Source organism: Hippocampus comes, unplaced genomic scaffold, assembly GCF_001891065.2.
Source record: "Hippocampus comes isolate QL1 unplaced genomic scaffold, H_comes_QL1_v1.1 scaffold182, whole genome shotgun sequence".
NCBI classification, from domain to species: domain Eukaryota; kingdom Metazoa; phylum Chordata; class Actinopteri; order Syngnathiformes; family Syngnathidae; genus Hippocampus; species Hippocampus comes.
The window spans coordinates 284,509-310,913 of record NW_017805335.1 but is presented as its reverse complement, the minus strand read 5'-3'; the positions used below and the strand labels follow the sequence as shown (position 1 = coordinate 310,913).

The following is a 26,405-nucleotide window of genomic DNA, read 5'->3' as shown; positions in this document are numbered from 1 at the left end:
ATATATATAGAGATATAAAAAAGAGGGCTCATTTTACAAAGGGGGAAGGGGATGCTGAGGTTGTTTATCAGTGGCCCAGAGGGAGGTGCTCACCATTCTCCTGCAAAAGGGATGATGAAGCATACGCAGGAGTGCAGCACGTGGAGACGTGCTGATGCCACCTCAGCTGCTGAGACAGACTGCAGTATAGCTCCCTGCATCACTGGCACAGAGTCTGTGTTCATATTTTGCATTGTTTACAAATGATGAAATGGTCCATCTGGTTCTGCGTACTCACAGTACGCACAAGCAAAGCATTTTGGGTTGCACTCAATGTTTTCTTCCCCTTGAACCGCATTTTCTGTCCTCCCTTTTCTTTCTCCCCCTCCTCTGCTCTGCCTCATGTTGCCTGGCAGCCTTGTAATCTTCATCTGTCCCCAGAGAGAAGTTAATTACCATCCTCTTCTTCGCGCTCCCATTTTCTGTGTTAAGATGGATTAGTGGCCAAACTATTGTTTTAAATGGTCCATTGGACATTATACTAATTGGAATAATCTACCATGCTTTTGTGTGAGGAAATTTTTGGTATTCTCTCATACAGTGGACGGGATACACAGAGTACAGTGTATGCACACACTGGGCACAATATTAGGTACACAAGCACAGTTAATTGAGAGCTATATACAAATGCAAAAGTTGTGCTATTTTCAAGACCTTAATGCTCAATATTGATAGTCACTATGAGTGTGGTATTCATTACGTCTGTCAAGGCGGTTGTTTTCATTGCCGTGTGTGACTGGGAAGGATACTGTAACACAAAACTGCTTAATTGAACTTCGTGCAGGTGTTGGACATGGTCAAAGGGAGGACCTATTAAGCAGAGTAGGCTGGATCATTTTAATGTGGTCTCACTGCAATGCCTTGCAGTATTTTCCTTCGTTTGTCAATGAATTTGCAAAATGTTCTTTTGAAAATCCCGCCATGTGGAGCAGAGAGGTATCTTTGAAGGCTTATACTTTGGTGCTGATCCAAACTAGCATTTTGGGGCATTGGTGGAGGTTTACGTAGTACACCAAAGAACAAGAAAAAAAAAAAAATCACATCTCAGTGTGATGCAGTACAGTTCTACTCCACTGTAGCTTCCCACAGATGTGAGTAAACATATTGATAACCTATTATCGCTCCAACAATTTCAAACAAAACTGAAGGCCATTTGTTTTGTTTGCAACTAATGTTTTTATTTCTTTGTCATCAGAAGGTACAACCATGCTGAATGTTACTTGAGTTTTATACATTAACGTTATTTGTCATTCAGACTTTTACCTGAGTACGGAGACATGGACCCTACATGTGGCCTCACAGACAACAGAACAGGTAAGACAATTCATTGAGGACCTCTTGATTGCCCATTTTTGGAAAAAGGCTTGCATCAACTCTCCTTTTCACTTCCTAGCCCCTCCCAACTCCATGAATATGAGCCCACCTGGAGGAGGCGCAGGTGTATCGTCCTCGCACCGTACACGGCGTACATTGGTTGCCCCGGAGATGACTCTGTCCCTGGATAAAAGCGAGGGATCCCTGCTGTCGGATGACTTTCTGGACACACCCGACGACCTGGACATCAACGTGGATGACATCGAAACGCCAGATGAGACGGACTCGCTCGAATTTATCACCAATGGCAATGACCTGGAGTGGGAAGGTAGGAGGAAAACCTGGTGACTGTCTTGAAAATCGTTTTTCGTAACCTCAAACCAGCGCGGTGGCCTAGGCCTAGGGGTTGGGGTTTGCTGTATGAAGTTAGAGTGTTTCTTCCACTTGATTTACAAAAAAACCCAACTCAACCCTATTCTCATTTATCTTGATCGTGTCTGTGAAACTATATTCTTCTAAAAAAAAAAAAAAAAAATGCAATAAACAAGACATATCATTGTGTCATTCCAGATGACACTCCAGTGGCCTCAGCCAAAGCGGGTCCGACTGGTGGTACAGGAGACTTGGACGAGGAAGGAAACGCCAACAACGGACGTCTGTGGAGGACGGTGATCATTGGAGAACAGGAGCACAGGATTGACATGCAGATCATCCGACCCTACCAAAGAGTCATCTCACATGGAGGTTAGTGAGAGTGGAGTGGGGAATGTTTAGTGAGTCATCAGTTTTGTACTTAATGTTTTTAATTTTTTTTTTTTCAAACCCAAACCCTCTCCTCAGGTTATTTTGGGGAAGGCCTGAACGCCATCATTGTATTTTCTGCATGCTACCTGCCTGACAGCAGCATCCCAGAGTACCACTACGTTATGGAAAACCTCTTCCTGTGAGTCCACAACAAGTTATAGAAGATGATATTATAATAGTCAATACTAAACAAAAAGAGTCACCCTCGCCTGCTCCTTTAGGTATGTGGTGAGCAGTCTTGAGATGCTCGTAGCTGAAGACTACCTGATCATCTACATGAATGGAGCCACACCCAGGAGTAAGATGCCCGGAATCGGCTGGCTCAAGAAATGCTACCAGATGATTGACAGAAGGTGGGAAAGAGACTTTGAAATATTAATTAACGTGGCAAATGTGTGTAGACAAACGTCTTGTCCAGGTGCTTCTCGAGTTTGCTTGTAAATAGTAGTTCCCTGGTTTCTTTCTGCTTTTGTCGGTCCATTCTTGTTAATAGGGTTTTTGCATGGTTGGGAGCCAAATGCCGAGAAGCAGGGAGGCAAGGCAGGAGTGCTCTTGAAAAGGGATTCAATTTTAAAAGCACAAAAAGACACGGGGTACTGGGAGGAATCAAAAACTAAACTACTAAAATCCACAAATAAGATTCAAAGTAACAACCAAAACTAACCACAAAAGGAAACAACAAAAATAACTCACAGAAACAGCAAACATGAACTAAAAAGACCAAAAGAAACCAGGGTACTAAATACAATAAAACTGACAAGACAACGAGGAGCATCTGGACAGCTGGAAACAAAAACTCTAACGACCCAGACAATACATGAACCACAAAAAAATAAAATTAAATAAATCGAAAAACAAGTCAACATGAGGCAAAACCAAATACAAGCCAAACAACAAAAACACAGATCATAACACTTAACAGTTACGATGTGAACTCAACTATTTAGTTGCACTCACAACTGTTGTTGTCTTTCGGTGAATACCTACTAACTTTGTCCATTCAAACAGAACGGTAAGATATTTGAGTCTTTTTTTTTTTCTGTGTTTTGATACCAGGTTGAGGAAGAACTTGAAGTCTCTGGTCATTGCTCATCCTACTTGGTTCATACGCACTGTGCTGGCAATTTCCAGGCCCTTTATCAGGTGAGACCCGCAAGCAAGCCAATATGGACTCAAAGTTAATGCTACCATTTCGAAAGGTATTTTTGTTACATTCTTGTACAGACACATTAGGTGGGGGCTTTTAGTGGTATGTAGGGGATCCGGTTAAATGCATATCAAGCTATATTGGTAAAAATCTGAGAGCCTTAGTACTTTATATGCCATTAGTGTATTGACTGTAATTCTCTTGCTGCCATTTACAGTGTGAAGTTCATGAATAAGATCCAGTATGTTCACAGCCTGGATGAACTTTCCCTAATGGTCCCTATGGAGCACGTACATGTACCAGAATGTGTTATGCAGTAAGTTATTCTACACTAAGAAGAGAAAAAGAGCCGTAGATCTGATTTCCAATTTTCTAGCCGTTACAGTCTTATATTTTCTTATTCGTCATTTTTAAACATTCCTGGCAGGATTAAATATAAACATAAGACATTTTGATTCATTGCAGGTTTGACGAGGAGAGGATTAAAGCTCGCAGGGAGAGGTGAGGTTTTAGTCGTAATTATTGATCTCTCACTTTATTCCTTCACGCATACTACAGTATTACTTCAGGTTATTTTTAATGTGTGTAGGATGGAGCAAGAGGAGAGGCAGCGGGTAGAACCAGTCAAGAAAAAGTCAGACAGGTACTGGTATCGAAGTGTTTTCCAGTGGCTGTACATTTTCAATTATTGAATGCTATTTTTATAAATTTTTAAAAACATCCACTCTTTCCAGGCCAAAGTCAATGATTGTAGAGCAGGGACTATGAAAAGGGAAGAATTCTCTCATTAAAAAGGTAATATGACATTGATGGTGGACCATGCATTTGGAATGGATTTGATTTGATTTGGATTTGATACAATATAAAATCCAATACAACAGCTGCATCAAAACATTTTTAAACCAAGATAATTTCGTTAAAACAATCGGAGTGGTATTATTTTGACAATATGTTTCGTGTTGTGGTATTATGTGTTTCTAGTATTTTTGTTTAGATTGAATAGATGAAATTCTACAACAATGCAAAGAGCCAACAGTACACATGAAAACATGATCCTCATTAAAGCAGAACTTTTCAAACATCATTTTGTGTTGGCTCACATGAAATTGTCCTGTCATCTCTACTCTTATGCTGATGCAACAAATTAATTGTCTCAAAATATGTACAGTAATTCTCACATTACGTTGAAGTATACCTGACAAATGTCATCAGAGAAAAAATAGGTTGCTCGTTCACATTAATGCAGTAAAAAGTTTTTCTTTTTTTTTTTTTTTTGCACTTCTGTTTAATTCCTTCACACGTTCTTTTGCTGCAGTGTGCCACTTGGAGCATCAATCTATTCATCAAAGCCGCAAAGACTCCGTGTGCTTCCTTGTGCGCTCATCATCTTTCGAACACATTGCAGTGGCAAATGCGCCATCCCATCTTTTTCCCCTTTCTGATGAGACGGGTTAATGTGACATTTGCAAAGGAGCTTCCCTTGGACTTTACTGGTGAACTTTTGCACTTTAATCTTTGAGCGACTCACGTTGAACGTTTGTCCTCCATGTGTCACTGGAAGACTGAGAAAAGGATTTCTCCCTCTCCACATCCCGGTAAAAAATTGCACAAATGAGAGAAGTGAGGGTCTGTTTATCATAGGCCCAATCAGAAAGTAAAACCAGATGGATGGAAGAGCGGCTGGGTAAAAAGTGTTTTGGGTGTAAATACTGCAATACATTATTTGATTCTGCTCCATGTTGTGATTTCATAAAGCCTTTCAAGCTCTCTCATTTGCTCTACTGACCAGAGAATCGAGAATGTCCATGATGCACCGACCAGGTCATTCTCTATGACCTCCATCTCTACTTTTACACTTTACCATGTGCCTCTATCGCCTGAGTTTAAAAAGCAGATGTATGTGAACTATTTGCCCATGCACGCTCATATCAATTTTCTATATATTTACCCCCTTTTGACTTAAGATACAAATAACCGCAAACCAAGGCTGAACAATCGTTTTGCATAATCCTGCTGAAATGCAAACAAACATAACTGAAAATAATAACAAACTCCCTGCTAGAGGTAATGAACAAACTGTTTTAAATCCTTCATTGTACTTTCTCCGTATTGGTAAATCATACACGTCAAAGGTGATTTAAAAACATGAATGAATTAGTGCTTCCCTTCTTCTTTCTAGCATGTTTACGATCATACAAATAGATTGAACATAAAATAGATTCGTTTCTGTATCACTTAGTTTTGCTCGTTTTGGTTGATTGTATTTTACATACTGTACTATTTGCACTACTCTTCAAAGCACAGACACGTTTTGCGCGCTTTTATTTTTAGAAATGCAAATTAAAAGGCATAAGTGCATTTTGTCAGTTTAACACAGAAATTACATTGGAATACTGGTCCGGATAGTCTGAACCTTTCTCAAATATCCCTTTTTGTGGAGAGCTATTGGTTTTCCTTTTGCCCTCCCTTTCTTGTCTTCCATTGATGCAACAGTTATATGGTAGTGGCAGTACAAAATGCCATAAATTATTTTTCTATTAAACGTGCATCATTGTATTGCTTTCAATATTTGGAATTGTGTGATTTGTTTGGTAATGGGATGGCCTTCGAAATGTATTTTGTTTTATTAGTATTAACTTGAAATGCGTAGAAATATGACAAAAGTTATTTGTTACTTTTAATTTCTCAATTAATTTGATGTTTTGTGACTATTCATAGAAGTTGAAAGTTCTCTTGAAATCATCTACCAAGCCTGATGATCTTTATTTTGTTTTGTTTAGTGTCTCATGTTGAAGTCATTGATAAAAATGATGAAATATGACAATTGGTCATACAGACTTGTCACATGTCGCCAAATTCTGTGCTGTTATTGCAATGCTGTGTCGACAAACATGAACTCACAACTTTCCAAAATGATTTTCCTTTTGATCATAAAAGCACAAAATAGTCACACAGACGCTGGCTGTTTTAATTATTTCTTTATTTTTTGCTGTTTTGATTGCGATACAACGGATTGTTTTTGTTGTTCTTCAGACATATAGTTAGATGATTAACTCTGCTTTGTAAATAGAACTGAATAAATAATCCCTCCCTAAAATCTAGTTGGTATTTTGCTTGTAGATATACTTCATCTTAACATGACAATCCAGAGTGAAATTTATTCAGGAACTATGGCATGAAATAACAAGGTGTATACCGGGGTAAAACTGATGACATAAACTTCAACCAAGGCTTAATTTTGGGACTTTTTTTATTTCACCTGACAAGACCCATGTGGATCTTAGATAACAGGGAGTCCTGTGACATCACATGGTTATATGATACACACATCACACCCTTCTCTCAGCACTCTCTTGAGGGAGAGGCCCCAACAGCAGACCCCCTTAGCCCCATGATTGTGACAGAATTCACACACAGACACAAATAGAGACATGCTAAAGGGAGGAAGCAAACTTCTGCTCAAAAGTGAGAGGTAAAAGCTAAGATAGGAGAACGATCTGTAAATTTTAATGGTTTGTCCTATACTCCCACCTATTTTGACCTCTTTCTGTCAATTTTATAAATGACTTCAGCATTACCTTTTGTTAATATAGGCATTCTGTATCAACGGGTCAAAATAAAACGATCCAAGCATTCCAATATATGGTGTGCTATTGTTTTGCTATGATTCATTTCAATTTAACTGAGAAAAAATATTATTTGTTACAATGAACTACTCGAGTGTTTGAATGGATCTAAAGTCAAATCAATTTGTTCTTTTAATAAATAAAGTGTCAGACTTGACTGGTGGTTATTGCCATAATTTCTAGTTTTGAATAAAGGAAAAATGACAACTTTTAGTTTTCCATAGTAATGTTTAAAATGTCAAGTTTATGGATAAATAGGTCCCCCCAAAAATTCTGTTGTAAATAATGTTACAACTTAATTTAACTGAAGGGAGTTTTCCACAGCTGAAACGTCAACGGGGCTGTAGTGAGCAGATGGAGAGGAATATTACAGAACCGAGAGAGAATGATCGATATAAACAGGTGCAGAGCAATACGGAAATACGGGAGAATTTGCAGGTTTTGATTGGCTAGAGATTCCTTCTTAGAGTCATCTGATTGGCCGACGAGGGGTGCTGACGTACGCAGCGTATAATGTGACGTCAGCGTCTTCGAGAAGCTATAAATTCCTATGGCTCACGCTCACTTTCAATGAATGAAGTCGTAGTAGGTGGTAGAGTACCTCTTGGAGTTTTTGTTTTTAGAAATAGCGGCACTTTGTCTTTCTTCATTTGAGAAGAACCATTGAGAAGAGAGGAAAAGATGAAATACGTTATAGGAATTGGGGGGTAAGTCTTTGGAACTGTAACCCAAACCTTGTTTGCTAGTTGCACTATTTAACTACTTAACCTGCGTCTCGCTTACATTACAACAAAATGACATACAGTTAGTTAAAAACTGCAGTGAGACTACACAAAAACGGTTTTTAGTACGATGTGATGTGTGCATTTGGTGACCGACTCCGTGACTCTTGAAGTGTTAACGTCCGGCGTCCAATTGAATTGAGCGGGACATTTCAAAAGTACCGCGAGACTTCACCCTAAAATGGAGGGAGATTCAAAACACGAGCTCCGACCAAACGGCTCAGACGTATCACCATTGATCCTTTCACATGGCTGACACGTCTTTTTTTCCCCACATTTACTACAAACATGTGTGCGTTTAAATGTTTTAGGTGTTCCCTTGTTTAGTCGTGCTACTCGATCCTTTCACATGGCTGACACGTCTTTTTTTCCCCCACATTTACTACAAACATGTGTGCGTTTAAACGTTTTAGGTGTTCCCTTGTTTAGTCGTGCTGCTTGTAGAACGCGGCATCACACGTGGCCCCAAGTAAATTTAGCACTGTAATTCAATGAGAACAATAAATAATGTCGACTATTATATACGCTACTTTCTCAAAGTTGAGGCCACTTTAAAACTTCCTTTTCTATGTTTTTTGGGGGGGGGGGTTTTAATGGAAAAAAAGCAAATTTCCCTGCTCAAAGATGATGGAAAACATGAACACTAAATGTTTTTTTAGAAGGACAGTTCCTACCTAATTTGATTTGCCTCGAACAACTGAAATAAACGAGCTCTTCTGAAATATTTAACTAGAATGAGCTGCACCTGTAAACACTGTGCCTCGTGTGGTGTAGCATTGTGCTACCACAAGACGAGACCCTAGCTAAAAGCATAGTGAAACTAAATGCGTTTGCAGTTTACATAAAATGGGAATAAATGACAGTTTTTTTGAAACATTTAAAACGCTTATACATTTACTGCTCTTTATGGTTTTGGTTAATGCTTGTTTAAATTTCCCTCCATTTTTGAGAAGGCTCGCATGGTAAAATTTCAAATGTCCCGCTCAAGTTTTTCATTTATTGCGATGCACCTCCCTTTAGTCGCATCATGGCACATGCTCACCTTTAACATCTTCTCGTTCAAATGGCATATTACTGTCGGCCACTTTGAATCATTTAATGCTTAAATTTTGTCTGGCAGTACAAAGTGACTGCATTAAAACATTTTTCCAGTTTTATATGGTTGCGCCTCTTCTTCTGTTTTGCAGAGTCACTAATGGTGGCAAAACGACATTGACTAATAAGTTGATCAAGGCGTTGCCTAACTGTTGTGTCGTGCACCAGGATGACTTTTACAAGGTGAGTGTTAGCAAGTAAAATTTGATTTAGGGTTTTTCCTTTCTCCTCCCCCTCCCCCATCACTTTTCATCAGTTGAATGTAGCCTACATGCAAACAAAGTATTTCAAGCTCCTTCCACAACACCCCGACCCATAGTCATGCTCCCATCTGCTTATCTTTGTAAGTGCTTTAGCCATACTGTACTTCTTCTGTCAGCTGTACTGTACAGTGAAGCCCCATTTATCGCGGGGATAAATGTTCAGAACCACCTGCAATACATGAAAATTCATGAAGTAGAGATAATGTGCTTTATTTGTATTATTTTATCCTTCCCACGTTTTTAACACATTTAAATGTATTCACTTTGTAAACTTTTCCTTGCATGCAGCAACACTTAAAAACCGAGCGTACAACAATACTCAAAGGCACATATCATCACATTGTCAAAATAATGGCCTCAGTCATACCAATGTATTTATTTTCTTTGCCTTAAACATCTCATGATGCCAGCCACCTCTGCTAAAATCGGCTACATCCATGGTGAAACAGATCAATCAATTCTGTCCCTGAAATGAGATTATTAATAAATATAAAACACATTTGGTTCAGGGTTTTTTTTTTTTTTTCCTGGGGGGGAAAATGACTCGGGCCATTATTTTAGTAAGGTATTTTTTTTTCTCTGCTGAGTGGGAGCAACAAATATTAAAATGGCAAATTATGTTACTGTATTACATGATTCCTGTTTCTAGTTTTGAACTATTACATCTCTTCTAGTTAACCTCAGTGCTGCTCTGAACTGAAGTTCGGACTTGCCTGTATACTACATAACACGAACTGCAATATAGTGAGGGAACACTGTACTCAATGAACTAAATTGAAATAATGGCCAACATCATCTCCTTCATCTCTTGACACACTCCCCACCCCCTTCAAGTGTTTAGATGGATGTGAGGTTGCAGCAAATATTTTATTTGGTGACTGTTATTTCAGAAACCCGATCAGATAGAAGTCGGGGAGGACGGCTTTAAACAATGGGATGGTAAGACCTCACCGAAGAGTGCCAGCCCCTTACGACTTTATATTGTTAAACCTCTAATTGAGTCCACTCGTTTGGACAGGTCAAAAACAATTACCCTTACTCTACAATTCTTGTTTCGTCTTTGCTCATGTACTGTTTCTGTTTCTGCAATGTTGTTCTGCAGTGATCACAGCTTTGGACATGGAGGCCATGACCAACACCGTCAAAGGCTGGATAGAGAATCCAGTGAAGTTTGCCCGTTCGCATGGTGTCCCGTCGTCGTCTTCCTCAAATGTGGCCGACCCCGATGAGCAGATCCACATTCTGATTGTGGAGGGCTTCCTACTCTACAATGACCCGTAAGTATCAATTGAGATGAGCTTTATTGAATCTATCTATCCTCCTGTTATTTGCTAAAAACCCCATTGATTGGATTTGCTCTGAGTAATAAGTAGACACTAGATGGGGGTTTGGTGCCATCTTATAACATCCTGGTGCCAAGTAACTACTATGGAACTTCAGTTTATGAATGACATAGTTTAAGAACAATTTGGTTTGCGCACAAAATTTTTCGACAGAAATTGCCTCTGTTACTGAACTATTTTGCATTTGAAAACAGTCTTGGCATGCACGGGAATAAACATCAGTTGTATTTGTGCTGAAACAACAATAGCTCCATGCGTCACGTGGCAAGCAAACGGGGCCACACAATGAGAGGTTGCACCTTTTGGCCGCGGTACGTGAGCAAGGCTTCGCGGTCTAAATAAATTTCCTTCTTGTATGCAACATGCCGCTGTGTGATCACACGGCACGTTTTATGTTCACCATTCATTTCAATGGCAAACATTGCCCCGATTTATCAAGTGAGTCGCAGATTGAATTAAAACGAGTTGTTGCCGAATTGTGCAAGTGACACATCTCAATCAAAAGACAAGCTTTGTATGTTCGGGGGTCATCGCCATTTTTAGATGTGCACTTATGGTATTCATGGGGAATTACTGCAATTTCTAAACATCAGCTTTACATAAGCAGTGTTTATAACATCTATTCCGCCACATGGTAGTGGGACTATCACTCGTATTAAGACATAAATTTGTCACAGAGAGGTCATTGAAGTGTTGTGCTTATTTACCTCAGTAGATAAATGACCTTAGGATGAGGAGGCTGGTGGTGTCACGTGGTTGATTTTAAATCTGTCTGTGCACATCTAGTATCTGCGCTCCTGCAGCTGGAGATAAGCAGTTCAGCTGAAAGAACCTGACTGTGTTCAATACGAATCCAACGATAAGCAGTGCAGACACATGGGCGCTTCTCACATGCGTCAGTGTTGTTAATCACCTTTCCACGTGTGCCCCTGCAGACAGCTGCTGGACGTTTTTGACAAGTGCTATTACATCTCTATTCCCTATGAAGAGTGCAAGAGGAGGAGAAGGTAGCTAGTTTTTTTTTTTCACATTCAAATTCTGAATTCAATTTCTGTCGCAATCATTTCCCAATAAATGCCACTTGTCCGAAAGTAAAGTATATTTTTGTTTTCAGTACAAGACAATACACGGTTCCAGATCCTCCTGGCCTGTTTGATGGACATGTTTGGCCAATGTACCTCAAGCACCGCAGAGAGATGGAAGACAGCTGCTTAGATATTGGTAAATCTAGCAAGGATGCTCTTCCACCCCACCCTCATTACTTTTATTTTAAAGGTGGGTTGTCTTTGGTTCACAGAATACCTGGATGGCTTGAAATCTAAAGAAGAGGTCTACAACCAAGTGTATGAGGACATTCAAAACAACCTGCTTAATCGTTTATAGGTGAGTGCACCAACTCTGGTTGGTTCTAGCATCAACCAAAGAAGTCAATGGGAGATGGATAAAATTTTAAAACGGTTTTACATTGCAAACTGAAACATTCTGTTTTTGTGTTTTCTTGCAGCATGAAGACAGCACTCCAGTGCTGTACAAAGACTTGTAAATAGCTCCAAATATTTAAATTTTTTTAATAGCTTTATTGTTTGTTTGTTTTTTAATGCAATTAATTCATTTTAACTTATCAGTGATTTTTTTCTTGATGAACTGATTTTTTTTTGCTGTTATTCATACCGGACCCTTTACAAGCCAGTCACATTTTTCTTCTACCAATAAACATGTATTCATGTTGAGATTATCAAGCATTGTCATTCTTTTATCTTAAATAGCACTAATAAAATTCACCTTTTTTTAAACATCAAGGAACACATTACGACTGAAAATTGTGGGTTTCGTTTTTAGTTGCATACGATAACTTGCAACCAGGTTTTGCATCATACAGTAGTTTCTCATTGGCTTAACCATTTATCAGTAATATCGAAGTTTTTTTTCAGGGACAGAGGTTACTGCAGTGGACAGCCTATATCAGGTTACAGGGTGCATGAAAGGGTTAAAAATCATATTTGAAGGAACTGTTAAAAGGTGATTTAAAGAGAGTGTCCTATTTCTCTCATGGTTAGGGGAATCGGGGTCATTCCTGTATCCCAATGATAGCGTTCCTATTATAGCCTTGCTGAAATGAAGTTGTTGCCGTTTTCCTTTCTTGTACATTGACTTCTGGTATGTTTTGAGAGCTTTGCCTGCTCACTTGGATGGATCAGTCCTTTTTAATTCCCGTTCTGAAATGCCACCCTGTTGTACCTCTTGTGGCATTCCAGACTACGTCACAAGTGAGCCCTCGAGATTTAGCATATTAGCACCGGATCACTACACGTGCGGTTACAAGTCCCGTGCGGGCATTGTACACAAAACTAGGCCACAATCACCTCATGTATCCCTTCTGAAAATCTCTTAATTTTCTATTCTTAAGGTCAACACAGCGCCTGCCTCATGCTGCTAAATATAGAGCATGGTCTGACACGACACTGAGTCATTGCAACATGGAAAAACTTGAAATGTAATTAGTGTAACATAAGGACATGATATTGTAATATGGAGCCCTGAGATGGGAAATGAGTTTCGTGGTCGAAATAGTGCTCGTGCAAATAGATGCTGTTCATGTAAATTATTTCTCACAATGAGAGAGAGAGAATCTGTGCAGTATATGCATATATTCACAACATTGTTTTAATAACATGATTGTCATAGTTTTCCGCAAAGAAAAATTTGCCATCTTGAGAATTTAGGAAATTACATAAGAAATAAAGCCATAAAAAATTATTTAATAAAATGTGATTTGTATTGGTCCTCTGAAATGTGTTCACTGAATCTACAGTATGTGTGTTTCACTTTTTGAATGTAACTGCTGAAGCAAACAAACTGTTTTACAATATATTTTACTCAGAAGCGCCTGGATTAATTTTGTATATAAATATGTACATTGAAAAATACACTCAAAATTAATATCAAAGGTTGTTTTTACATTCATATTTACAGCATATGCACATAGAGTACTAATTAACAAATTTAAATGATTTTAAAATGTTAAAAAAAAAAATAAACCAAGCCATTGTAGTCATTAGTGATGGGTGTTTGGCTAAAAACATGAGTCAAGTTAAAGATCAATTGCTTTGTCAAAGTGATCTATAAGCCAAGCTGACTTAAAATATATTTAATGGAATGGAAGAATTTGAATGTTCTGAACTCCTGTGTCCATGCCAGTGTTCCTGTGAGCATGCTGCCAAGAGAAGTTGCCATAGCGTGAATGTCGTGCAACTTTCCATCGCTTATGTCACATATTGAATGAACTACGCCTCTGCCAAATGCAGCAGCTCACCTCAAGTACATGTCATAGCTGTGTTTATTATCGTCACTCATTATTGAAACAGTATTTCTGACATCAGTTGTGGCTTGGCGCAATGTGACACATGCATGTCTTGTGGAAATGGAGTGACAAGGGGATTGTTGTGACGCCCTAACAGGTGGACGCGGTCGGAAAAGGCGCTGGCTTGGCTTCCCGGTGCTAAAAGTGACAGCAGAGTGAGTGAGTCTGACCTGCAGGCGAGCATATGCTCACTTTTAAAATCTCCTCATCAAGTAAACTCAAACAAAGTAAAGTCATCAAGGGCGCAGCCTATGCGTGTCAGTCACTGAATAGAGTAGACATGTCAAATTAATATAAGATAATGTGAACACAATGGCTACATTATCGCAAGCTGCTTTATGCAGTGAAAACAAATCCAGTCTAGACACTTTCATTGAATAGTACACCACAGTGAGTTGACCCTCAGACGAAAGCACATTCATAAAGAGGTACAACATTAATATCTCAAGAATGTAGTTTATCCGTATGTACTATGTATGTCTACGATGGATGGTCATTTGAACTCACTTTTTGGGAACATAAACAATCAGCACTTGCAGCCATGGAGAGAATATGGAGCCTGTATTTGAACCAGTGACCCTAGAACTCTCAGGTGGATATGCTAACCAGTCCGTAATTCCTGTGTTTACATTAGTGGGGGTGCTTTGAACGTATTATTCGAAAGAACATGTTTAATTCCCCTTTGAGTTTGCCAGTGAACACCTTAATGACCGGGAGAAGGTTTCGGAATCGATGTAGTTTCCATTTGACCTTTTTATAAGTCTGACATTTCACTCTCCGAAGCGAGTTTGAGCATCGCTCATTGATGGGATCGCATTGCCCCGTGTGGGACGTGCCAGGAGACACCACGTCTGCCAGGAGTTTATGAGGTAAGTCTGAGTACAAGATGGGACAATGAGAAGCATCCCGATATAGTGGAGGAATCATGCTCATGTGGTCACAGACGGCCACGAGACCACTGCCTGTCTGAACCTTGTGATTCAACCATGGTTGGACGTGTCCAAGTACTCGCGTTGCTCACACTTTGTGGATTTATATTTACAAATTGTTTACAGGCTGTGAGTGCTTGGCACCCACCACATGTGTTGATATATTTAGATATGTGCTTTTGTGGTGCTGGTGGAGGAACAGACCCTGGGGGTTTTACATAATATTCAGACCTCTCCAATTTACAAAGGATAATTTCTAATGCGGCAGGATGGTGAACAAGTCGTTAACCCACAGGTTTCCGCTGTGATGATAAGTCTGAGTGGTTATTTTGTCATGTGTCTTGCTATTGGCTGGCAACTGTCCATGGTGTCCACCGCGTCTCTACCTTTGTCCATTTAACGGGACTCCATTTTAGGGCAAGTGCCATAGAAAAGGCAAGCGTGGGATTACTAGTACTACTAATGACTGTCAAATTAGTAAGAATATAAGAAAAAGTGGCAGAACGATACAGTGAACCAGAATAATTAACACTAAGACAATCATTGGTACAGTGAGTCTTGCAGTGGATATCGATGAGCATTTGACTCCCTCTGCTGGTGTTGATTTTAGTGCGCGTGTACTGCCACCGTGTGGCATGTTGAGGGACACGACCGCTGAAGCGGTACAGGCACGCTAATCGGGCAGAATTTCACTTCAATTTTCTCTCCACTGCGATCAAACTCACACAAAGCTAGGATGTCTTTGCATGATTTTTTTTTGCTCCCTCATTACATTCATCTGTTATTGCTCCCCTGCCCTGCATCTCTGTTCAGATCATACATCCACAAGGGGGCGCAAATTGCCAATGTAAACGCTAAAGGGTGATTCATACGACCAGAAAACCAGTACTCATAGCAATTTTATTCTATTTTGGGGCACGTTTCAACCCACCCCGCCAGCAATGCCGCCCTGTGAGGCCACATATAATGCATATATCAGAAACCACCAGTGCTTGTGATGTTGTCTCTTTCTCTTTGTAAAGTGCGTCAATCCACCGCCAATTTGTCATCATCACATCCATGACTGATAGGTTTGTCAGAATATCTCATGTTCAGGGTGTGTCAAATGCGACTGATGAAGGTTTGACAATGCCTTGTAATTACAGACGGGTCCCAGGGTTTGTGAGAGTTGGTCAAAACATCTTAGATAGTTATGCTATTAGGCTAAGTGGCTAACAGTATGCAAGGTAGTCAGTTTCTTTGATATTTCCTCGCTGTTGTTTAATCAGAGCTTCTTGCTTGGTGTTATTTTTTTTCTAACTTTGTCTTGTTTATTCTCAGGCCAGTCAAGCTGCCCCAACAGACATGTCGGAGTTGATTGCACAAGAGGCTGTATGCTGTCATTTACAAAATCCAGGCCCTCTTGCATTACAAACTGTAGCTATACAAATGCAGTATAGCTGTTTTCCCCTACAATGGTTTATTCAATGTTTGGATTTTTTTTAATATAATTGTATTCTGTAACGAATAAAATTTGCCATCTTACTAAAATAAACAATTAAAAAACTATTCACATTAAATAAGGGAGTTAATAAGTGCAAATCATTTAATTATAAATAACATTTTAAAAAATTATGATTTTTACTATTAAAATAAACAATTTGACTTATTTACTTCTTTTTTTTAAACCTCCTTGGTGTTATTTTTTTCTAACTTTGTCTTGTTTATTCTCAGGCCAGTCAAGCTGCCCCACAGACATGTCGGAGTTGAGGCTGTATGCTGTCATTTACAAAATCTAGGCCCTCTTACATTACAAACTGTAGCTATAAAAAATGCTGTTTTCCCCTAAAATGGTTTATTCAATGTTTGGATTTATTTAATATAATTGTATTCTGTAACGAATAAAATTTGCCATCTTACTAAAATAAACAATTAAAAAACTATTCACATTAAATAAGGGAGTTAATAAGTGCAAATCATTTAATTATAAATAACATTTTTAAAAAAATTATGATTTTTACTATTAAAATAAACGATTTGACTTATTTACTTCTTTTTTTTTTTAAACCTACTCAATGAATTAACCAGGCTCACCTGTCACTTTTTAAAATGAGGCCCCTTCATTGAGGAAAAGTTTGCCCACTCCCTGTCCTAAATCATTGACCCTTCTTAGTGGAGGTCTGCACTTGTTGACTGTGTGCTGTCAAGTGACTCATAATAGTCTCAAGACAAACATTTGCTCAAAATGTGTCACGGACCTGTGACGGAATGGCTTGTGTGTTTATAACAGGAGTCTACTGCAGCCCACTCCCACTTCCACATTTGGGCACCACCGTACTGGACCTCCTCAAAGTCAGAAGAAGAAGTCGAAGATGGAGAAATTCGCCTTCTTGCTGCTTTGCCTCCTGGATGTTGTGGTGCGCCTGAGTAGCGCGCAGCATCGTCATCCTGCGCGCGCACGACTCCACCCGTGGAAGCACAGGTTCCAGTGGGAGAACAACGGCCAGGTGTACAGCTTACTAACCACGGGCACTCAATACCGAGCACCAGCGCAGTTGAGAGGCCGTACCCACCTTCTATTGACCACCATGAACCGAGCTCACCTCCCACCGCCATCGAGAAGAACATCCACAGATCCGGGTCATGTCAACACTGCCTCCCCGGGGCCGAATTTGGTTCCGAGGGACCAAGCCTGGTCACCCCGCAATGCAGCGGCCTTCACCAATCAGGAGTTCTCCGGAGGAGGACAAAGCTCCTCTTCGGACGACACCGGCGCGCCCACGCAACCGACGCCTCGGTCCACAGTGGCCAGTGATGATGAAAGGGACACGACACAAACTCCGAACACGGAGCGCAGAGCTGAACCGCAACTGACTGACGCACCTGCGATATTGTCCAGAAATGTGGTCGAGGTACATTATACGCAACAGAGGACCGATCCGGTCCGCACCACCAATAACACAAATGAGCCACAACAGGATCCACACAATATCCAGCACAGGAATTCTGTTTTCTACAACGTTTACCCTCCGGACCAAAGGAACAGGGCCCCCACGAGACCGGTTTTACCAGGACCGGGCCATGGTACCAGCTTCTTCCATAACGGTACGACACACACTCTAAAGCTGTTTGAGCATCTATTCAGTATTCTAACGTGCAGTGCATGACTTTGCTGTCCAATTAGTACTCGCTTTGTACTCAGCATAAGTTTTGGCGCAATAGCAGAATAAATTGGGGGCACCAGTAGAACGACTGAGACTCAGTAATAGAAGGACTGACTATGCTCTGAAGTGTCTTACTAGTGACATAATTTCCACTGTAGATATTTCTGCGCTCTATCAGAAAGACAAGGACGTGCTAGTAAAACCAGGGAACACTATATGACTATATCTCACAAGAGACATTTTTTTCCTGTGAAGGAAGGCCTGAGCTGATATTCAAACCCGGAACCTCAGAACTGTGAGGCAGACGTGCCAACCCAGCATCCTGCCACGATAATAACCATAAACAGAGTTTTCAAATCACCACATACAATGTTCTACCTCCTGCTTGGACATTTTCAGACTGGACTATACAGATTATACTGTACTTTACATTGCTAATGTTTTGTTTTCTGTAGGTCTCCCAGACTTGATTCCTGACCCATACTACATCCAAGCTGCATCTTACATCCAACGAGTGCAAATGTTTGCACTCCGCTGTGCCGCTGAGGAGAATTGCCTGTCCAGGTGCACATCTGTTTTCGATACTAAACCTTCGGCCGGCGGGTGATGTATTGTGTGGGAGAGCATTTCATCTGGGCCGCTATCTATTGAGCACATTAGATGCCCACATTAGGAAAAAGAAATCGCAATCTCGCATCACTCTTCGTATAAGATATCGTCAAATGTTAAAATGAGTATTGAGTGCATATAAAAAGTCTACACACCCCACTTCAAATGCCACGTTTTTGTGACCTTAAATCAAAAGGAGACAAAGGAATCATTTCAAAACGTTTCCCAGCGATAATATGACCTTTAACCTCTCAAGTGAATTTTTTTATCAGCTTTTAAAAAGTAAACGAATGAGAATGTGGTTGCATATGTGTGCACACCCTCTTACAACTGGCACGTGGCTGAGTTCAAAATTCACCAATCCCATCGAAAATCGTGTTAAATGAGAGTCAGCACACACCTGGCAACTTTGAAAGTACATATCTGATGAACAGAAAATACATTTCAGCCATTCAAGTGGACTTTTCCTCATATTTGTTTTGCTTTCTAGCAGAAGTCTGAAAGTTTTCTCTTAACAGTGACTCTTATTTGAAACTGTTCATAATTCTCCCTACCTTGACAGTTCCATCTGAGGAAATACACATACTGTCTAATGCTGCCATCAAAATGGTTCTCTATAGGAATGATTTTCTTTGGGGCGATGAGCAGTGACGTGTTTGTACCAAAACACATCTTTTTGGATTACGGCCAAAAAGTCTGGTTTCATTGGGCCATAATCTCCCCAAATCTGATGTAATCTGATGAAACTAAGGATGAACTACTTTTTGGCCAGAATGAAAAGCAACACCAGTTGCATCACAGTCAGTGATAAGAAACATTACCTGAAAACTGGCTTGCCAAAATGATCCCACCGCTGGTATTTGGCACTTTAGCCCCTTTAGACCATGTCATAAAGTCTGATGCTGCTGATGCAGATAAAAGGAAGGAAGCATGGTCTTCCCCTTGAGTTGCACCACATTATGATGTTTACTGGGCTGTTGCCCACTTGGAGGTTGAGTGGCACAGCAGCTGGCATATGCCAAAGATCTCTTTGCCAAGTAAAACAAACGACTCCTGAGATAAAACCAGCGGGCAAAACTGCAAAAGCATATAATATTATGACCCGTGCATTGCACAGTATTTGCCAATTGCCCGTAATCCAATAAAATCTGGGCTACTTGTCCACAACCCCCCTACCCCACCCATACAGCTGCAACATGTGCATTATACCATATGAGACCAATGTATTTACTGACATTTTATGACGTGCAGGTCTGCGTACCATCCGAGGGTGAGCGAGCTGGATTACAGGGTTCTTCTGAGATTCCCCCAGCGTGTGAAGAACCAGGGAACAGTGGACTTCCTCCCAAAGAAGCCCAGACACAAGTGGGAATGGCACAGCTGTCATCAGTGAGTTCACTTTGTTCTCGCTACTGTTCAGTAGTTTCTTTTGTTTGTTCATAGTTTGTCAAACATTAAAGGTCCAATCCCCAATCTATTTCTTTTTTAATCACCTTTGATATCCTTTTATCAGGTTTGCGAGTTCACTTTGTTCTCGCTACTGTTCAGTAGTTTCCTTTGTTTGTTCATAGTTAGTTTGTCAAACATTAAAGGTCCAATGCCCCAATCTATTTCTTTTTTAATCACCTTTGATGTCCTTTTATCGGGTTTGAAAGATGATTTGGGTTGGAAATAGCCAGGATACCCTTTTTTCAGCAAGTGGGTCATAAACGCCCGGCATCTTGAATGGGCCAATTTCTCATTAATCCTTGAGATGTAAATGAGCTTTGCTCTTACTGGATCGTTGTTGCCCTCAAACTGAAGTTAGAAAACAGATTTCCTCTGATTGGTAATTAGTTGGCGATCACTTGATGCCATTGGTGCACATCCAGTGCATTGTTCTTTATCACAATTAAAGAACGATAAAAAGATAGCGTAACAGTCAAGAGGGATACAGGTTGATCCTGAAAGAAGACATCGGCGAAAATAAAACTAGAAAGTGTGGATGTTTTGCTTCGACCCCATTCACTGATTGTACCCGGGGCATCGCTCTCGTGTCATATGGCGAGAAAGAGAATGCAAGCGTTTCTATTTCATCCATAGATACATTATAAATTATAAATATGTTGAAGTATTATTGTCAAACGCAATACAGTATTTGTGTACTTGTAGTGTTCGTGTGTCTTGGCGGCTGTTTGTCATATTTTATCGTCTATTGCAAATTATTGACAAACTCTACGGATGTCAAACTTAACCATGCCACAGACTCATTATAGCCTGTGTTAAGCATAAATCGGTGGGAAAAAAAAATCGAATTTTGATGGCATGGTACCTTTAATTATGTTTGTTTTGTCTTACATGGTTGTTTGGTCAATCTTTTTTTTTTCACAAAACAAGAGAAAAAAAAAAAAGACCCAAAAACTGTTTTTGTTACATTTCTTGATTCGTATGTGTGAGCTATCCTGCCTTGTATCATTTGTTCATTCTGTTATTTGCAAGTTCAAATCTATCATTCAGTCTTTTTTTTAAATTGAACTTTTTGTTTATTGTGCATTTGTCTTTATTATTCTACAGTATGTTGTTTTGGTCGTTGATTGCTCCTTCATTTGGAATATGAATTTCATGTATTGTGTGGTATACCTACTGTTTGCTTTTTAGTGTAAAATTGAACTATTGTTCAAACTGTTGTTCAATCTGAAATTGTTTTGTGCTGTGAATTGGTTTTCATTGACCATTAATTTTTTGTGGTCAGTTCTCTGCTGCACAGTAGACTGCTGTTTTATATATCTGCCTCAAAGGTCTGGGGCTTGTCTGTTTTCCTGTGTGGCTTCCTACAACAACCTCAAAACATGCTTGCTAGATTAATTGAAGACTTGCCCATAGGTGTGAATGTGAGTCTGAATGTTTTTGGGGACTAAATGTGCCCTCTGATTGGCTGTACCCCACCCCTTGTTCCTTCATCTGTTAATTCGATAGTTTTTTTTTTTTACTTGTCATTTTTCCCCACTCAAGTTTATTTGTTGGCTTGTTTTGTAAGCTCAATTAATGTTGCTTCATTCCTTCCAGTGTACATATTATTCCAGTCCTATCGTTTTGTGTTCCTGTCAATTGATCTTTGGTTCCATCTGTCTGTTGTGGCTTTTCTACCCCGAAGGCACTACCACAGCATGGAGGCCTTCAGCAACTATGACCTGCTGGATACTTCCAATGGACGCAAAGTGGCCGAGGGCCACAAGGCCAGTTTCTGTCTGGAGGACACATCATGTGACCGCGGTGTACGGAGACGCTTCGCCTGTACTGCTCACACACAGGTCTGCTCACAGGGGAATTAGAAGAATGTCATAAACAATAATGCGCAAAACCAAGCTGTACTTTTTTTTTTTTTTAACTTCTGTCAGGGGCTTAGTCCCGGTTGCTATGACACCTACCACGCCAACATCGACTGCCAATGGATCGACATCACTGACGTTCCACCGGGAAACTACACACTCCAGGTAATGCAAATGCAACGAGACGTAAAATTTTGTATGCTCAGTGCAATTTTGCCACATTTTTCTCAGGTGACAGTGAACCCCTATAAACTTGTCGAGGAGTCAGATTTCTCCAACAACGTGGCCAAGTGTGACATCCGGTACACGGGAAGTTACGTGCAAGCAACAAACTGTATGATCACAAAGTAAGGGGCCACTTAACTGCGTCATATTGGCCATTTGTTTACATGACCAACGTGATTTGGATCTTCAAACATTAACAATTGAAAACGGGTCTCTTGTTTGACAGGAGCTGACCTGAGTGACAGCACATTGTCTTCACGCTGTTGGCAAGTCCTGCTGCTGAAGTATTTCTTCAAGTACTTCAGTGTCGCTCCAGCTATGCCGGTGAAATTCTAAATTATTTCACTTTTTTTTCATGCGAATGATCTCGATGGGATACCAACAGAAATATGCAACGGAATAGTTGTTTGTGTTGATGAAATAGATTGGAATCGTAAAGGCTGAGAAAATACGTTGTGATTTATAAATATAGTTGTTGTTTTTTTGCATGTATTAATTAAAATGTACCTCTTTTTTTTACCATCACAAATGTATATTTATAAAAGTACATTTTAATGTATGAACTCTTACTATTTAATAAAGAATTTAAGGGAGCGGCATTCTACTGTTTCCTTCCTTTTTAAAAGTCCTGGCATACGGTAGCAGGCGTTTTGAAATGGCTTAAGGCAATTGCCTGTGACCTTGAGATTTCTAGGGCCCCCCCCAAGCAACACAAAAAAATCATTTAATCAAGTTTTCTTTGATTTAAAGCAATTATGGTTTTAAATGCTTTTTCAAAATAACTATTGTGATCCATCACTGAAAGACAAACACAGAAAATATTACATCTAACCATCCAAAAAATTCTCAATGGTGCACCACCAAATCGAAATGGCATACATGGTAATTTAAAAAAAAAAAAAAGAAGACTAAAAATGTAACATCTGCTTCAAACATCAGTCCAGAAAATACCATTTCACCTGCATTTCATTTCAGGCACTTAATTCAATGGACAATATGCATCAATCATGTTTGACTCATAAATTTGGAAATATGACTTGAAAGTCAGAGCCTCGCCCTGACAATCTCACTGCGCGTTACTGCTCTATAGTATTCCTCTCCATTCTATGCTGCTTATCCTGTTCTTGAGTTGGAGCCTATCTAGCTGACTCGCTGACGGGCAAAATACCGGTTGTCAATCATAGAACACTTACAGACACGAATCCACTAATATCAGTGACTTGGAAGCCCATATTTGTGCTTTATGCTACTTGCTTTGTCAAATAAATTCATTACTTTTTTACAACTTACGAGGATGATGACACGATACAGTTATAGGGACTTGTTGAGATCTGAACTGGTAATTGAGATCTGAGGTGGGAAAATCTGAGACAGAAGCAACATGAACCATTGCGCAATAATGACAATGTTGCACAAGAATTGTTGAGGCAAATTCACCATGTATAGTCTTATTTAACCCTTGCAGGCACAGCGGTTACTACAGTGGACAGTTAATCATGTTATCAGGTTACAGCGTGCATGAAAGGGTTAAGATCTGTTTTGTTTGTTTGTTTGTTTGTTTGTTTTTTTATGTTGAATGATTCGTTGGGTTGCGTGGTCTTGTGTCAGGCTAAAAAACATCAGTTATCCAGCACAGCAAAATCCTTTGTCTAATTTGTATGTCTAACATGTTTTGATTTGCTAATGTAGCATCTGTTGTCAGTTCAGTCATCATTAATCTGAAAGAATTTTTTTTTTTTGGAATATATGAGTTATCAGCCCAGCGTAAAATTTAGTTTGACCTTTGCACTTACAAAATAAAAAATAAAATCATAGTGCAAGCACTTCTGCGCCTAACTGCACCCTGATGCTTCTGCCCGTGCAAGGGTGAATCTTGAAAGACTGGAACACAGATCCCTCGTCTTTTTCCCCTCAAGGAGATGTTTGCTGAGAGCAAGTCGTCTTGTTAAGCCTGCAGGGCGTGAGGGATGGGCAGAAATGCCTGTCAGCATTCCTTCACCACCCCAAATGGCAAGAGGTAGAGACATTTCACAGATCTGCAGGCCAAGAGGGGAAAGCAGCACTGCGAAACATGTACGTCAGCATGGTGTGCTTATCTTGACGTGCGCGAAGAGCTCGCAGTCAACAAGTGTCAGAGCCAACAGTGATGCAACAACGTCAGAAGTCCTCTCTGTACCTGAGGGGTCATTTTGTTTGCATAAGTACTTCCTAGTTGATGCTAATAGGCAACGAGATGCTAAGTTAAGGCTGATATGAATCAGAACCAGTAAATAATTGCTAAAGACAAACTCATAACGGATGATAGAGAACTGATGCAAAGGTGTGTTTTAGATTAATCCCAATTTCCACATTCTGAAGACTGGAGCCACCACTTTTGCCATCAGAAAAACAAAACAAAACAAACCAACAATTTAAATTAAATTACAAATGGTGTAGATTACATTTTGCTTTAATTGTCTTTTAATCGTTCACGAATTACTTGGTATAAAACAACTCGCCACTCTGAGAGAAAAGTCCTCCTGGGCACCGTACACATATGTTACACATATTACAAAGTTCAATAAGTATTCTACCATGTGTTTAATTAGCTTTTCTGTAGGCCTTTGTAGGGCGGCCGGTAGTCGAGTGGTTAGCACGTCGGCTTCACAGTGCAAAGGTACCGGGTTCAATTCCAGCTCCGGCCTTCCTGTGTGGAGTTTGCATGTTCTCCCCGTGCTTGCGTGGGTTTTCTCCGGGTCCTCCAATTTCCCCCCACATTCCAAAAAAACATGCACGGCAGGCTGATGCGATTGGCTGGCAACCGGTTCAGGGTGTCCACTGCCTACTGCCCGAAGACAGCTGGGATAAGCTCCAGCACCCCCCTTGTGAGGATAAAGTGGTTTCGGAAAATGAATGAATGAATGTTTCCTTTGTAGCCCCCTCCAGCATTTAACTTGCCCATCCCTGATGTAAATGATAATCAAAACATGGAAACATTAAATTATTACTCCCGCCCACGCATGTCTGGCTTTTCTCCAAATTGTCCATGGGTGTAAATGTAAGTACGGTAGGAATAGCTGTTTGTCGAAATGTGCCCTTCAACTGCTCTGCAACCTGTGCAGGGAGTCAGCCTTTGTGAAGATAAGTGATATCGAAGATGGATGGTTGGTTAAGTCAAGACTGTAAATTAGAAGTTTCCTTCCTCTGGTGCTGTTTACAACTATTTAAGTAGCTGAATGTATTTGTGCTGACACATAACCACACAGACATGCTGACATTTCTTTCACATCCCCAGTGTGTGCTCAAAGTCTGGGAAATGAGCGTCATTAGCGAAATGCTCTGTTGCTCTGTCTGAAAGCACTGCATATGTTTGCCTATCCCAAATGGTTTGTTTGCAGTCGGGAGAAGAAGTTAGTGTTCGGGTGAGTGTGGAGCGAATGAACAAATATGTTTCTCTGCCTCCGACATCCTGCGAGAGGAAACCATTCGCATGTGGCACTCGTTCATGTCAGTGGCCCGGCATGTTGTTCCCTGTTTAAAATAGAAGAACGTGTGCCCACTGACGTTGTCGTTTTCTCCACAAGCCTGTGAGAAAAACACTGCAAAACAAACAAACAAAAAAACAATATTTAGGTGAACATATCCAAGCGCAGTGCATTTATTTTGATCAAAACATTTATGAACAATAAACACAATACTGTATTGCTTATCATAATATAGATTAATTTATTGCTTGTGCTTATTAAAAAAATACATGAGGAGAGGACCTTAAAAACTTGTACATTAAATCGCAATTGCATTATAGAAGGGGAAATAAATTGTAAAGCTGTATCAGCAACTGTGGCCCTGTTTAAAAAAACAAACAAACAAAACGGCATTTTTAAAAAAGTGTGAAAATAATCACAATCTTTTTGAAAAGTACCAAATGTTAACTTTTAACTTATTTTCTTTTAGTTCATAAGGTCCACACTCTTAGTGGATGTCTGCTCATTGACGGCTCTTTTTTGTAATGCTATTATTGTCATATTTTGATCCTGTGAATTGTGGTAGGACAGAGAGGAACCCAGTGAACATTTGTGAATTGTGGTAGGACAGAGAGGAACCCAGTGAACAACAGGAGGACAAACAAGGGAAGGCGACTTACTGTACAGACACTTTTATTTTTAATGTTCCTGTTGTGTTCACAGCCTTCACAAATGGCTGTCAGACAATGTTGAGGTTTGTCGATTTGGGCCAGACATATGTTCATCTGTCACATGTTGCTGGGAGGATGTTTTATGGCTCCATAGACATGTGTGTAAACATACACACACATGCTGATATGTAGTAACAGTGACAAGACAGTGTCTATTTTTGCCTGCTGTTTTGCTTTACTGTGCAAAGATGGGGGTGCAGTATTAGTACAGCAAACATATATATAAGTTGCCATAAGTTATAG

At 40.0% G+C, this 26,405-nt stretch overlaps 3 protein-coding genes across 5 annotated transcripts in view; all 3 read left to right on the top strand.

The window, feature by feature from the left end:
* atcaya (ATCAY kinesin light chain interacting caytaxin a) overlaps positions 1-6,401 on the top strand; it is a 14,255-nt gene extending 7,854 nt beyond the window's left edge. For both annotated transcript variants that reach the window (XM_019871681.1, XM_019871682.1), the window contains 11 exons: positions 1,295-1,353; positions 1,433-1,681; positions 1,924-2,097; positions 2,194-2,296; positions 2,379-2,510; positions 3,214-3,300; positions 3,522-3,620; positions 3,770-3,805; positions 3,894-3,947; positions 4,039-4,099; positions 4,620-6,401. In XM_019871681.1, the coding sequence (XP_019727240.1) occupies positions 1,295-1,353; positions 1,433-1,681; positions 1,924-2,097; positions 2,194-2,296; positions 2,379-2,510; positions 3,214-3,300; positions 3,522-3,620; positions 3,770-3,805; positions 3,894-3,947; positions 4,039-4,072 (1,027 nt within the window). In that variant the 3' untranslated portion in view covers positions 4,073-4,099; positions 4,620-6,401. The remainder of the gene's footprint in view (positions 1-1,294; positions 1,354-1,432; positions 1,682-1,923; positions 2,098-2,193; positions 2,297-2,378; positions 2,511-3,213; positions 3,301-3,521; positions 3,621-3,769; positions 3,806-3,893; positions 3,948-4,038; positions 4,100-4,619) is intronic.
* Positions 6,402-7,480: 1,079 nt separating this feature from the next.
* mibp (muscle-specific beta 1 integrin binding protein) lies at positions 7,481-12,146 on the top strand. 2 transcript variants are annotated; one of them, XM_019871729.1, is made up of 8 exons: positions 7,481-7,637; positions 8,900-8,990; positions 9,961-10,009; positions 10,173-10,347; positions 11,349-11,420; positions 11,528-11,634; positions 11,711-11,796; positions 11,918-12,146. In XM_019871729.1, the coding sequence occupies exons 1-7, from the start codon at positions 7,612-7,614 to the stop codon at positions 11,794-11,796; spliced, it is 606 nt and encodes a 201-aa protein (XP_019727288.1). In that variant the 5' UTR covers positions 7,481-7,611; the 3' UTR covers positions 11,918-12,146. The 2 variants fall into 2 exon arrangements, with proteins under 2 accessions (XP_019727288.1, XP_019727289.1); XM_019871730.1 differs by lacking the exons at positions 7,481-7,637; positions 9,961-10,009.
* Positions 12,147-16,967: 4,821 nt separating this feature from the next.
* On the top strand, positions 16,968-22,575 carry loxl5a (lysyl oxidase-like 5a). Its single transcript, XM_019871684.1, has 7 exons — positions 16,968-17,787; positions 18,302-18,410; positions 19,707-19,844; positions 21,589-21,745; positions 21,833-21,928; positions 21,995-22,110; positions 22,215-22,575. The coding sequence occupies exons 1-7, from the start codon at positions 17,055-17,057 to the stop codon at positions 22,219-22,221; spliced, it is 1,356 nt and encodes a 451-aa protein (XP_019727243.1). The 5' UTR covers positions 16,968-17,054; the 3' UTR covers positions 22,222-22,575.
* Positions 22,576-26,405: the final 3,830 nt, after the last annotated feature.

Coding starts and splice junctions, on each gene's coding strand:
- mibp (XM_019871729.1), top strand. CDS start 7,612: ATGAAATACGTTATAGGAATTGGGGG. Junction 10,348..11,348: donor TTCCTACTCTACAATGACCC/GTAAGTATCAAT, acceptor GTGCCCCTGCAG/ACAGCTGCTGGACGTTTTTG. Junction 11,635..11,710: donor AGACAGCTGCTTAGATATTG/GTAAATCTAGCA, acceptor TTTGGTTCACAG/AATACCTGGATGGCTTGAAA.
- loxl5a (XM_019871684.1), top strand. CDS start 17,055: ATGGAGAAATTCGCCTTCTTGCTGCTTTGCCTCCTGGATGTTGTGGTG. Junction 17,788..18,301: donor TACCAGCTTCTTCCATAACG/GTACGACACACA, acceptor TGTTTTCTGTAG/GTCTCCCAGACTTGATTCCT. Junction 18,411..19,706: donor GAGGAGAATTGCCTGTCCAG/GTGCACATCTGT, acceptor TATGACGTGCAG/GTCTGCGTACCATCCGAGGG.